This window comes from Cetorhinus maximus, chromosome 6, assembly GCF_964194155.1.
Source record: "Cetorhinus maximus chromosome 6, sCetMax3.hap1.1, whole genome shotgun sequence".
NCBI classification, from domain to species: Eukaryota; Metazoa; Chordata; class Chondrichthyes; order Lamniformes; family Cetorhinidae; genus Cetorhinus; species Cetorhinus maximus.
In genome coordinates, this window is record NC_135884.1 from 70,591,380 (window position 1) to 70,605,778 (window position 14,399).

Here is a 14,399-nt window from a genome sequence, read left to right on the forward strand (position 1 = left end):
TCTGTCAGCATATAAACAGTAAAAGGATGATAAGAGGAGGAGCGGGACAATCAGGGACCGAAAAGGGGATTTACGCATGGAGGCAGGGGTCATGGCAGAGGTACTAAATGAATACACCTGTCTTTACCAAGGAATAAGGTGCTGCCTAGGTCATGGTGAAAGAGGAGGTAGTTCAGACACTTGAAGGGTTTAAAATTGATAAGGAAGAGGTATTGGATAGATTGTCTATACTAAAGTTGGTAAGGCACCAGGGCTGAAAGAGATGCATCCAAGGATATTGAAGGATGTAAGAGTGGAAATTGCAGAGGCACTGGCCATAATCTGTCAATCCTCCTTACACTCAGGGTGCTTCCAGAGGACTGGAAAATTGCAAATGTTACACCTTTGTTCAAAAAAGGGTTTAAAGATAAGCCCAGCAACTACAGGGCAGTTATTTTAACCTCAGAGGTGGGGAAACTTTCAAAAGTGATAATTTGGCATAGAATCAATAGTCACTTGAGCAAATGTGGGTTGATTATGGAAAACCAGCATGGATTTGTTAATGGAAAATTGTGTTTAACTAAATTGATTAAGTTTTTTGATGAGGTAACAGAGATGAGGATAATGCTGTTGACATGATGTACATGGGCTTCCAAAAGGCATTTATAAGGTATCACACATAAACTTATGAGCAAAGTTAGAGCTCATGGAATAAAAGGAATAGTAGTAACATGAATATGAAATTGGCTGAATGACAGAAGACAAGGAGTAGTGGTGAACAGTTGTTTTTCAGACTGGTGGAGTTCCCGAGGGATCGGTGTTAAGGAACCCTGTTCTTCCTGATATACATTAATGATCTATGTTAAATCCAATACTCATATGTTGAGGAAAGAATGAGTCTGAAGCCAGCCTGTACCTTAAGACAGATTTATTTCCAAGCTTGCAGAGTGAAGCCACAGGGCGGAATCCTCCTACATTTGCACAAAGTGTGGTAGCGGGCAGGAAAAAAGTCGTTTTACCCGTCGGCTGCAATGGCAGGTTTTCATGCCGTATTGTCCCATTTCCACCTAATTAATTATGCAGCCACAGGAAACATGCCGTCTCGTTGGCGGGCGGCCTCTGATTTGCCCGCCTCGCTGTTCCTCGTTGCTTCCTCATGAGGGTGCCATATTTAAACTGTAGCCTTATGCAGATTTCTCAATGCTTGCAACCCAGGACTGCCCCAGTGAAGACATGGCCCCAAAAGCCAAGAAGAGTGCAGCTTGCCGATTCAGTGATGCATCCCTGGACGCCATGGAGGCCTGCCACGATGTCCACTACCCCTGCTCTGGCCGCAGGAGGCCCAACAGTCTCACCACTCTGACTTGGGAGGTGGTGGCAGAGGTGGTCAGTGCCAATGCTGCATATAAGAAGTTGGCAATCCAGTGCAGAAAATAGATGTGATTTCATCCATGCCACCAGGATAAGGTAACCATCTTATCACCCTAAACTCACACACTCACAAGCCCATCACACATTCACCAGCAACTTACTCACTGCCAGCTCAAGAGGCATCATCAACTCACTCTCTCACAAACATCCTCACATCTCCATCTGGCCTCATCTCCTTTGGGGACTGCCTCCTCAGCCTTCACCATCTTGAGGCCACTTGCAGAGATTATCACGTGTCCCAACACACACTTTGGGATACCCACTTCCTCATTATAGCCCTCACCCTGCAGCCTCTTCCTTTGTCTGAGACCACTTCTCCCCTTTCCCAAGTAAGCCATGGCCCTGCAGCCATTGGAAAGCCACCCCTGCCGTACGGCTGGTCTGGTAGGTAGAGACCTGCTCCTGGGCCCCCATAAAAGTGATCTGGTGCTGCCTGCGAAGCCTGGCACTGATGACTATGAGTGCTGCCCAAAAGCAAGGTAGGCAAACAAAGCTCAAAGTCCTGAGCTAAGTGAAGCTCGCCAGGTGCTTGTGTATCGTTGTGAAACACGTTGGCGTGATGCTCGTATGATCCAGCATGGGGGATGATTCCGGCGAGCAGGACTTATACTGAGATGCTAAAGTATTGGAATTAGGTTCACTATGTGCGGCAGCGGGAAACACGGCCTGCCACTGATGGGTGGGATGGTTGATCACAAACATAAGAACATAAGAACATAAGAACTAGGAGCAGGAGTAGGCAATTCAGCCCCTCGAGCCTGCCCCGCCATTCAATACGATCATGGCTGTTCTCATTTCGGCCTCAACTCCAACTTCCCGCCCTTTCCCCATAACCTTTCAACCCGTTACTAATTAAAAATTTGTCTATCTTCTCCTTAAATTTATTCAGCGTCCTGGCATCCACTGCACTCTGAGGTAGTGAATTCCACAGATTCACGACCCTTTGAGAAAAGTAATTCCTCCTCATCTCTGATTTAAATCTACCACCCCTTAGCCTAAAATTATGGCATCTCATTCTAGAATGCCCCACAAAGGGAAACATCCGCTCCATGTCTACTTAGTCTATCCCCTTTAGCATCTTATATACCTCAATTAGACTTCCTCTCATTCTTCTAAACTCTAGCGAGTATAGGCCTAAACTGCTCGATCTCTCCTCACAAGACAAGCCCTGCATCTCTGGAATCAACCTAGTGAACCTCCTCTGAACCACCTCCAATGCAACTACATACTTCCTCACGTAAGAGGACCAAAACTATGCACAGTACTCCAGGTTTGGTCTCACCAATGCCTTGTACAGTTGCAACAACACTTCCCTATTTTTATACCCTATTCCTTTCGCAATAACTGCCAAAATTCCATTTGCCTTCCTTATTACCTGCTGTACCTGCATACTAGCTTTCAGAGATTCAAGCAGGAGAACACCCAGATCCCTCTGCACTGAAGCATTCTGAAGTTTCTCTCCATTTAAATAATAAGTCGCCTTTTTATTCTTCTGACCAAAATGGATAACCTCACACTCATCCACATTAAACTCCATCTGCCAAATTTTGGCCCATTCACCTAACCTGTCCATATCCATTTGTAAATTTCTTATTTCTTCATTGCAACTTAGTTTCCCGCCTATTTTGGTGCCATCTGCAAATTTAGCTATAGTACCTTCTATCCCTGAATCCAAGTCATTAATATAGATTGTAAATAGTTGGGGCCCAAGGACTGAACCCTGTGGCACCCCACTAGTTACAGCTTGCCATCCAAAAAAAGACCCATTTATCCCGACTCTCTGCTTTCTGTCGGTTAGCCAATCCTCTATCTAAGCTAATATATTACCCCTAGCTCCGTGTGATCTTATCTTGTATATTAATCTTTTGTGCGGCATCTTATCAAAGGCTTTCTGGAAGTCCTGATATACTACATCTACAGGATCGCCATTATCCACTTTGCCTGTCACATCTTCAAAGAACTCTAGCAAATTAGTCAAACAAGATTTACTCTTCATAAAATCATGCTGACTCCAATGGATTGCATTTTGACTTTCCAAATGCCCCATTACTACTTCCTTAATAATTGATTCCAACAATTTTCTAACGACAGATGTTAAACTAACTGGTCTATAGTTTCCTTCTTTCTGCCTCCTCCCCTTTTTGAATAAGGGCATTTTTCCAATCCACTGGAACCTTTCCAGAATCCAGGGAATTTTGAAATATTATAGCCAATGCATCCACTATCTCCTCTGCCAATTCCTTTAAGACCCTGGGATGTAGGCCATCAGGTCCTGGGGACTTGTTACTCTTTAATCCCAATAGTTTGCTCAGTGCTTTTTCTCTAGTGATGGTGATTGTTCTAAGTTACTTCTTTTCTATACCCTCTGCACTACCTGTTACTATTAGGGTACTGGAAACTGGTACTGGTATTGGGGTATTGAGGTACATGAAACTGGTTTCATGATGGGGAGAAACCAATTTTTGGCCTTCCCGCCATATTGTGCCCCCCCCCCCCCCCCACCCCCCACCTGCCATGACACCTGACACCAAAGGGGCTGAAAAATTCTGGCCATAGACTCTTCCAATTTCCCCCAACACCCAGTGTTTCATACTCTTGTAACAAAGTCCTAATACTTCCCCAATTGGGGACAGCTGCTCTTGGTTACCAGCTTAGAGCTTGTACTCTATTGCAGCACAATTCCAACTTTAAAAACCTAGATCTTAGTGTACAGGGAACAATTTCCAATATGCGGATGATACAAAACTTGGAAGTATTGTGAGCCATGAGGAGGATAGTGTAAAGCTTCAAAAGCTCATAGATAGGTTGGTGGAATGGGTGGACTAGTAGCAGATGAAATTTAATGCAGAGAATGTGAAGTGATTCATTTGGGTAGGAAGAACGCAGGCAGACAATATAAAGTAGAGTGCAGAAAAGATTCACGAGAATGGTTCCAGGGATGAGAGACTTCAGTTAAGTCGAAAGATTGGAGAAGTTGGGACTGTTCTCCTTGGAGAAGAGAAGGTTGAGAGGAGATTTCATAGAGGTATTCAAAATCATGAGGTTTGGACTCTGTAGATAGAGAGAAACTGTTCCCACTGGTGGAAGGATCGAGAAACAGAAGGCATAGATTTAAGGTAATTGGCAAAAGAAACAATGGTAACATGAGGGAAAACCTTTTCACGCAGCGTGTTGTTAGGATTGTGAATGTACCACTTGAAAGTGCGGTGGAGGCAGGGTCAATTGTGGCTTTCGAAAGGGAATTGGATCGTTTCTTGAAAAGGAAACGTTTGCAGAGCAGGGAAAAAGCAGGACTGGGCATGAGGTGAATTGCTCCTTCTGAGGGCAAACATAGACATGATGGGCTAAATGGCCTCCTTCTGTGCTGTATTCATTCTATGATTCTATATCCAAGAAGCCAGAATAAGAAGAGTTCAGAAATCTTGGAGGGTTGCAAAGCTGGAGAAAGTTACAGAGGTAGAGAAGTTTTCGGCCATAAAGGGATTTGAACAGTAACAACCGTTGCAGCATGGTTTCTCAGCCAGATGGACAGGGCTCAAATCCCAAGGCTCCTTATTGCTCAGATCTATTTTGATTGGTTGGGTAGGTTTAGTAAGCCTCAAGGTTGCATGTTGCACAGATCTGATGGCCACTGCCACATTACATTATTTCATCCATGCTGCCTCTAGCTTGAATATACATCCCTCAAATGTTTTCCATTCCTCTGGTGAGTGGTGAAGGGTGTGAGTAAATCCTCTGAAGAACTGGCTTCAAACTGCTTCCATTCATCAACCAGTGAACTTTGTCTCATTTAATCTTGTCAGAACACAATAAATCACATGTTAACACCAAGGCATTGCTGGACAAAGAGTCAATATAGGTCAGTGCGTGGTGATGGGTGAATGAAACTTGGTGCGAGTTAGGATATGGACAGCAGAATTTTGAATGACATCAAATTTACGGAGGGTCAAAAATTGGAGGCCGACCAGGAATGTGTTGGAATTGAACTAGTCATATCTTGAGGTGAGGGTTTCAGCAGCAGATGGGCTGAGCAAGAAGTTCCAGGAGTGGAGGTTGCTGGTCTTGGTGATGGAGAAGATGTGAGGTCGGAAGCTGAACTCAGGGTCAAATTCGATGCTATGCTTGTGAAATGTGGTTTAACCTCAAACAGTTGCCAAGGCCCTGGCTACTGACTCCATCCCTCTCCTTGGCTACTGATAAGCAGTGTAACAAATTAGAAGCTTTGGAGTACTGTACAATAGTAAGGTACTTGTAACATACTTCATTAAATCCAGTGATACTTGAGGGGTGGGGTGCGGCTTGGGGGTGGTTGCAAGGGAGCTGGGGGTGAGTGGAGAAAGAGAAGGCTGTGTTGTTTTGTGTTCTGACAAGATTAAATGAGACAAAGTTCACTGGTTTGTGAATGGAAGCAGTTTGAAGCCAGTTACTCAGAGGATTTACTCACACTCTTTACCACTCACCAGAGAAATGGAAAACACATCCCATTTGAGGGATGTGTATTCAAGCTAGAGGCAGCATGGATGAAATAATGTAATGTGGCAGAGGCCATCAAATCTGTGCAACATGCAGCCTTGAGGCTTACTAAACCTGTCCAATCGAGGAAAATAGATCTGAGCAATAAGGAGCCCTGGGATTTGAGCCATGTCCATCTGGTTGAGAAGCCACGCTGCAACGGTTGTTACTGTTAGTTCATTGGGTTATAAAGCAGCTAGTGTAAAAATAAATAAAAACACTGAGCTTGCTGTTTAACTAGAAATCGGTAGGTCCCTGTATACTTCATGTACATATCATACTGTAGATGTGGAGGGGGAGAAGGAAGAGGAAAAAGAGAGAGGGAAATAGTAGAAGCTGCAAATGTCTGCATATAATTAACATTCATCCAAATATATAATGAAAAAGAAGAACCACAATTCTGTAAAAAGATGCGAACAATGTCCTGTTTTTAGAGAAATGGAACCCCAAAACACATCAATACTGCAAGCTATTATTTCAATTTGTTCTTCAATACCCCTGAGGTACCTTTGCATTTTAAATATATAATTTGTTTAAAGAAAGTTAGTATATTGGTCTTTCAGCTCACATGATCTAGCCTCCCTCCAGCCTGTCTCTTAGCCAAGTATAGTGACTGCTGAGGAAGTGAGTTCATCGAATCCTTCATTCAGATTGGGAAATGGCCATGTGGGTTATGCCACAGCTAGTGGAAATATACAGATGCATTACATTCATGACTTTCATTTTAAATAGTAGCTTGGTAGCACAGAACTTGAGTGTTGCTGAAAAAAGAGACATGCTATCTAAGCTTTTCATCTTGCACTCATCAGGATAGCTTGCAAGAAATTACCAACAGTAATGGGGGAACAGCAATTTATACTGCATGAGAAGAGAGTGCTGATTGTTTGGCAAGTGGACTCTGATTGGTGGAGAATGCAGCATGGAACAGTTAACTGCCCAGATTTTTTCAAATTCAGACTGGGCAGGTCGACTTTGATTGTTCAAGGCATTGCCCTGGGGAATGAACCAGGGGATGACTGTTCCCTAAGCTTTTGTTTAGTTGAAAAGGGTGTAATGTGTGGACATGTTCATTCTGTCTGCAAAGGACAGGGCCCTGTGTGTGAATATATGTGGCTTCTAGCATGCGAGCCCGACTGACAATCTTAAATTGACTAGAAGCCATATATATTCACACAAACAGCCCTGTTCTTTGCAGACAGAAGGAACATGCCCACACATTGCGCCTTTTTCACTAAACAAAACCTTAGGGAACAGACATCTCCTAGCTCTTTCCTCAGGGCAACGCCTCCACCAATCAGAGATCAGAGTTCACTTGCCAAATAATCAGCACTCTCTTCTCATGCAGTGTAAATTGCTGTTCCCGCATTACTGTTGGTAAGTTCTGATGATTGCAAACGAAAAGCTTAGAATTTCATTTTATTAAATAATCATTTTAAAGCCATCCTTTATCCATTGTTCATGATGGCATTGAGCCATACAGACCAGAAAGGTCCCATGTACAATTCTGCTGAGTCAGTTGTCAGCCTGCACAGAGACAGATTTTGCAACTGGTCTCAGCGTGCTTGGGTTATGAAAGGGAAAATCAGTCAGGGTTCCTCCTCCTAATTCTTATCAACCAAATCTTATGGAATGTGGATGTCACATCAGAACGGGATTGTGCTTGACCGTGTAGCCTACATTTACTGTCTAGGTTTACATCTGAGTAATGACCACATGGGCAGCGAATTACTAGAGGGTGTCTAAAACCTTAGCAATGATTGGAACTTTCAAGAAGGAGGGGAGAAAATTCAGGTGGGTAAAACAAAATGATAATCTTAATTTTGTTTTGTAATTTGGCAAATGCTGTGTTAAAGCTGATAGTTTGAAAGAATGGAGTTGAAATAACTGACAGTTGATTTTTTTTAACCACACAACACACTGGGACACAAATCCCAAAAGTCTTATTTGCCAATTGCCAATATATCCTGAGAACATCTCACCCCACAGTCTTCACCTCAGATAATTCCAAGAAATGTGTAGGTATATAACTTACCAGGTTAGTGATACTTACCAAGGATTGAAATACCAGTAGCCCATATTTCTCAGTGTTGTCATCTAAAATTGTAAACAAGGTGTCTAAAATATCCTGTAAAAACTGGAAAAGAGAAGAGATTTAACTAGGGAAGCTGCTTCAGTTTCAGTCCCTATTTGCTGAGCATTGAAATCAATCTACTTCAGAAAGGGGTAGTTTATTTTAATGCTATTTAGAGTCAGCCCTCTACAATAAGCAGCCAGTGGCTTGGATCTTCTCTGCAATAGTTCATTGGGTTAATATACCATGCGGTAAAGAGTCAAAGAGACAAAGAAAGACCAGATTTGACCAGTTAGCTGCTCTCTGTAGGGGATACAACTGTTATCCTCTGCTATGTAGGACATTGTGTTGATGCTGATCGCTATCCAGTGACCCCATTTGCACATGAGGATGCCAGGTAAGGAATGGATTGGGATCCCAATGTCCATTGAAGTTAATAGCCATTTGGGTGAGGGGTTGGAGTGATACCAGTGCCTGTGGAACCATAACTCAACAAGTAGATAATCTCTCTAAAAAAAAATTGTCTGAATGAATATCGAATAAGTATAAAAAGTAATTAATTTACATTCCACATCAAGCTGGCCAAAATTAATAAATCTTTCCAGAGACTATGCATTAAATCTCTTGAATAACTGGCTTCTCCCCCAGCCTGTCTTTTTTCCAGTAAGATGAAAGCAAAATACTGTGGATGCTGGAAATCTGGAATAAAAACAAAAAATGCTGGAAAAACTCAGCAGGTCTGGCAGCATCTGTGGAGAGAAATAGAGTTAATGTTTTGAGTCCATATGACTTCTTCAGAGCTAAAGGGAAGTAGAAATATGATGGAGTTTATGCTGTTTAAGAAGGGGTAGAGCAGGTGGAGCAAGATAGAAGGTTAGAGATAGGTGGGAGCTATGGAGAGATTGACAAAGATGTCATGGACATAAGTCAAAGGGAGTGTTAACGTTAGTGGTAAAGATTAAAGAAGGTGCTGATAGTGGCATAAAAGTAAGAGCAAAATGTGTTAATAGCAGGCATTCTGCTCTTACCTTTTTGCCACTATCAGCATCTTCTTTAGTCTTTACCAATATTGTTAACGCTCCCTTTGTCTTGTGTCCATGACATATTTGTCAATCTCTCCTTCGCTGATCTTCCATCTTGCTCCACCTGCTCTAGCCCCTCTTAAACAGTATAAAATCCATCACATTTCTACTTCTCTTTAGCTCTGAAGAAGCCATAAGGACTCAAAATGTTAACTCTGTTTCTCTCTCCACAGATGCTGCCAGACCTGCTGAGTTTTTTCAGCATTTTCCATTTGTCTTTTTTCCAGGTTTCCTTGGTCCCTGTACCATCTCTCTCACTCTCTCCTGAGACAATAGGCAGGCAATCTACTCTTAGCCTTCTGGGCATTCTTGCTCTGGCTAATGAAACGCATGTGCGAGTAAACTGGGATGACTTACCCTCCCAGTTTCACAAGTGCTCTGTGTGGATGAACTGAGTCTCTGCTTACCACTATCTTCCACAATAATTCCCATAAATCCTACTTTCCCCTTCCCTGCATTTCTGTGTTGAAATTAAGACTCATCAATAGTGTTATCAACCTGGGAGAACCTGAGCTTTAAAAATAGTATTCTTATCATTGTCTTTGAACATTTAAATTAGTTATAAAAATATCAGACCTGGGAAAAAAGCTGTTTGTCTGACAGTCAAGAATCATCCATGGGGTAATGAGGAGTCTCTTCATTCACTGATTGGCATGGGAAGATGGGGCACCATGAGGATGGCCATATTGGGGGACTAGGAGTGGGACAGTTAGAGGCAGGGGTCATGTGCTGATAGCTTTAGGAATATATCCAACCAAAGATGACAACTCATGTCACAGAGCATAGCACTTATCCTTTTCCAACATCTTTGATTCCTTACTTCCCTCAATAGGCGCTCATGCAATGATTTACAGCTTTTAAAGCTATATGCTTGGTATCCCTAACCACCACTTCTTTATAATTTACCTCACCTTCTGTCTTATTCTATTCAATTCCGTACTGTGAACTCAGGCGTTTGTCCAAAAAACTCAATCAAAAAGTACCTCTTTAGCACAGTTGGAGATTTTCATCATATTTGCCTCCTAATTATGCTCTATATAAGTGGTAATAGAAGCCTGGTAAAGGCCACAAGTGCTTTAGTAAGGTCTGTAATGCAATTTTCAACATTCAACACAACAAACATTAGAAAAGTTTAACATACTGCTCCATCTGTGCATTGATTTACTAAGAGGGAGAGAATAGACGGAAGGCAGGATTAATAGGAAGATGTCAGAGGTGAGATGACAGGGGAGCAGAAAGCAGAGGGTAAAGAAGAGAGGTGAAGGGCAAGGGGAAGGAGAGGATTGGAGCAGAGCAAAGAGGAAAGGGAGAGTGGTGGAGGACTGGAGGTGAGGTTGGGGAAACAGAGGAATGGGGGTTATAGAGAAGGGTGGTAATAGGAGATAAATGGAGAAGAGGTAAGGAGAGGAGATGCAAGGATAGATGAGTGAAGCAGAACTGAGTAGGGAAAAGTGGTGAAGAGAGAAATGGAGAAAAGACGGGCCTGAAGAAATGAGAAGACGAGAGGAGAAAAGGGCATATTTCTTGAATTGAATCTCAGGCTGCTCTATCTATTCTCTGAGCATATGGGCCAGACACTCTGGACAACATGATCTAAACATTGACTTACTTTAACTATTTCTTCACCGCTGACATGGCGTAGTCTCCCAAGGATGTCCATCACCCTGTCTGGCTGTGCTTTCCATTTCAAAAGTGCAAGGAGATCAACTGCAACCAATCAGGAATTAGGGATTAAATTGAATCGGTAGTAGACTATGTGTTAGTTAATACAGTACACAAAGAATGTTGTCATGGTCTGCCTAAGAGCAGGTCCTCTGCTCATTTCTCCACGCCTCATGGTCTTGCGCTTTCCACTTAATTTCCAGTAGTTCATAGGAGCCTCCCATTTTCAATTTCAATGAAAAATATGACTAAGGAAAAAAAATACATGAGGTGGTTTTCCATTGCCTTCCCCTTTCGTGTTTAAAGGAAACACAGCTCCTCTTCCTGCCTGTAAGCAGCCCTTGTCCCTCCAGGTTCTGGCTCTTCTGCCATCACCACCGAAAATTTGCTTGTTCTGCGTGGGCCATGGCTTGTAACCGAGCTTAGGACATTTACCTGGGCCTGGGGTGACTTGCAAAAGGGGGGGAATGACCACACCCTCAGGTCTCAAATGACCCTAATAGCAAATATCACTTATCACAGAAACAAATTCCAAGCAGCATTGCTTTTGTAAATTATCAGAGTCCTGAGTGTGAGGGACAAATTCTTCAGAAATTCAGAAGCTCAATCAGATAATAGGAAGATAGAAACAGGATTAGATCATTTAGTCCCTCAAATTTATTCCATTATTAATGAGATCATGGATGATCTGTGACCTAGCTCCATATTCCTGCATTTGCCCCATATCCCTTAATACTTATGATTAACAAAAATCTATCAATCTATTTTATATTTAACAATTGATATAGCATCAATTAGCCTTTGTGGATCAGAGTTCCAAACCTCAACCATCCTCTGCATGTAGAAATGTTTCCTAATATCACTCTTGAAAAGTCTGGTTCTAACTTTTAGACTATGCCGGCTAGTCCTGGACTCCCCAGCCAGCAGAAATAGTTCCCTTAATATCTTGAAAATTTCAATCAAATTACCCCTTAAATCTTCTAAATCCCAAGGACTACAACACTAGTTCACATAATCTCTCTTTGTAATTTAAACCTTGGGGCTCAGATATAACTTTGGTAAATCTATGTAGCACTCCTTCCAAGGCCAATATCCTTGTTAAGGCACCACGCCCGGAACTGCTCTTAACGTTCCAGGTGTGGTTGGACTAGGGCTTTGTACAGCTTTGTATAGCTGAAGCATGACTGCTAACCCCCATCCCCCGTATTCTAGTTTTCTAGATATAAAGACCAGCATTCTAGTAGCTTTTTTGATTATTTTCTGTAACTGTTCAAGACATTTTAATGATCAGTGTATCTAGTCCCCCAAGTCTCTTTGGGCCTCCACTGTTTCTAGCTTTTAGAAAGTAAGCTGTTCTCTAACCTTTTCGGTTCAAAGTGAATAACCTCACATTTTCCTGTATTGAAATCCATTTGCCCAAGTTTTCCCCATCATTTAATCTATCAATGTCTCTTTCTGCTTTTAGGCTTCCAGCTATGCTGTTTACAATGCCACCTATCTTTGTGTCAGGGGCAAATCTGGATATATGGCTTTCCATCCAATCATCAAAGTTATTACTAATACAGTAAATAGTTGAGGCCCTAATTGGTACTTTGAAGCAAACAAATAGGACACCTCATTGTCATAACTTTAAACTTCCACTTTAAAGATTCACCTCATGCAGCTTCATAGAAAGTCTTGCGCTTGTAACTATAATGGTTATTTTTACTTTTCCCAAAAGTGACCAAGGGATGTTGGTTGGGAGGAGGTCCATAATTTTAGAAATTGTTCTATGTGCAAAAAGGATCTGTTTCAGGAGCAGCATTTTTCTAATTACAGTAATTTTCTTTGCTATTCAGTTACTAAATTTGCTACAATTATTAAGGTAACAACCCCCGGAATGGACCCTCCACTTCAAATCTGACTGGGGTTACAGCCTCCAAATAATGTGTGCTTTATAGACTAACAGACTTAATCTATATCTGTATTTCAGAGTTTCTTCATGATCGAAAGCTTCTAATAGAAATCTATGTTACTTTTGGTAATATGATGACTGACTGAACGTTGGCTTATCTTCTTAAATAGGATGAAGTCACATTGGGCCCGGAGAGGGTGAAGTCGCATCGGGCCCGGGAAGATCCGGGGAGAGTGCTGTCGCATTGGGCCCAGGGAGGGTGAAGTCGCGTCAGGCCCGGGGAGGTCCGGGGGACGGCAAAGTCGTGAGGGTCCAGGGAGAAGAAGGGCCGTGGTGAATATGTGAGTTTGAGAGTGTGTCTATCCTTGTGTGTGTGTGTGTGTGGGTGGGTGGGGGGCAGTGGGAGAGTGAGAGACTAATTGAATGTGTGTGTGTGTGTGGGGGGAGTGGGGGGGAGTGAGAGTGAGTGACTGAGTGTGTGGGAGTGAATGCGAGAGACTGTGAGTATATGGGGGTGAGTGCGAGAGACTGCAAGTGTGTGGGGGTGAGTGCATGTGGGTGATTGTGAGAGACTGAGTGAGTATGTGGGGGTGAGTGTGAGAGGCTGAGTGAGTGTGTGGGGGTGAATGCGTAGGGGTGAGTGCGAGAGACTGAGTGAGTGGGTGGGAGTGTGAGTCTGCCTTACACTCAGTCTCAAGTTTCTCACTCACTCTCATCACCACACACGAACATGTTCACATACATCCACTCATAGTGGGTGAGTGTGAGTGCGTGAATACCCTGAGACTGGGAGTGAGCTGGACACACACACAGACTGACCCTCTCACACTCTAGTCATTTTTATTAATTACTCTTTTTTTAACTTAATTTATTGCTAAGACATTGCTGTACTTTTGCTCAGCAATTGTTTCTTTTCTTAAAACCTCAACTTTTTTTTTGAAATTCAGTTTATTGTTGTGCCAAACCTTATCTTTCCGAAATTTGCTTATCTGCCCCTTGAATGAGAAAAATATGCAAATGTGCCCCCACCCCCACGAAGTGAAAAGGTTGGACAAACCTGCTCTAACAGGTCACATTACACTTTTATGCTCAAACTTTCCAATCTAAATTTCTTCTCAGTGGCCCCATTCATGTTCTCCTCTCACTGGTCCCATTATACTCCTCCTCACATCTGTCCTATTCTACCTCTCCTCATGAATCCCATACCTGGACTGTTAGCTCTGCTTTCGTGACCTCACAGCTCATAATTTCAGGAGAGCAGACGTATTATGAAAGGATGATGTATAGTCAGAAAGCATGGGCTTTGATCATGGATAACCATAGAAATTCATTCATCTTGCCCAACAGTGAAATGAAACTCTCATAATCTAATCTCTCATCCATTATGGATTTATCTAGACAAATAAATTAACTTGTGGTCTTCAGGCTGGTACATGCAGCTCAGTCAATGCTAACGGTAAGTGTTTATTAACGATGAGCCACATAAATGATCAATTCTGGGTGTTTAATGAAAGGCCCATTTTCTCATATGCTTCGGAGGGGTCAACAATGATCTGGAATTAGGTTTCTCAGTGAACGCATACACAAGTGTCATCTGCATACCGAAGCTCAATGACCGTGTTTGGAGTGGTTTTGGTTTTGGATTGAAGGCAGCGTAGGTTGAACAGTTTCCTTTCTGATCTGTAGATTATCTCCATGCCTGTGGGCAATTTGCTGGAGGTGAAGTGCAGTATTGCAGTGAGGAAAATGGAGAAGAGGGTTGGTGCAG

At 42.6% G+C, this 14,399-nt stretch overlaps 1 protein-coding gene across 1 annotated transcript in view; it reads right to left on the minus strand.

The window, feature by feature from the left end:
• Positions 1 to 14,399, minus strand: part of dock3 (dedicator of cytokinesis 3) — a 1,472,428-nt gene that overhangs the window by 310,195 nt on the left and 1,147,834 nt on the right. The window contains exons 19-20 of the mRNA XM_078543841.1: positions 10,685 to 10,782; positions 7,973 to 8,056 (exon numbers count right to left, since the gene is read on the minus strand). Coding sequence (XP_078399967.1) covers positions 7,973 to 8,056; positions 10,685 to 10,782 — 182 coding nt within the window. The remainder of the gene's footprint in view (positions 1 to 7,972; positions 8,057 to 10,684; positions 10,783 to 14,399) is intronic.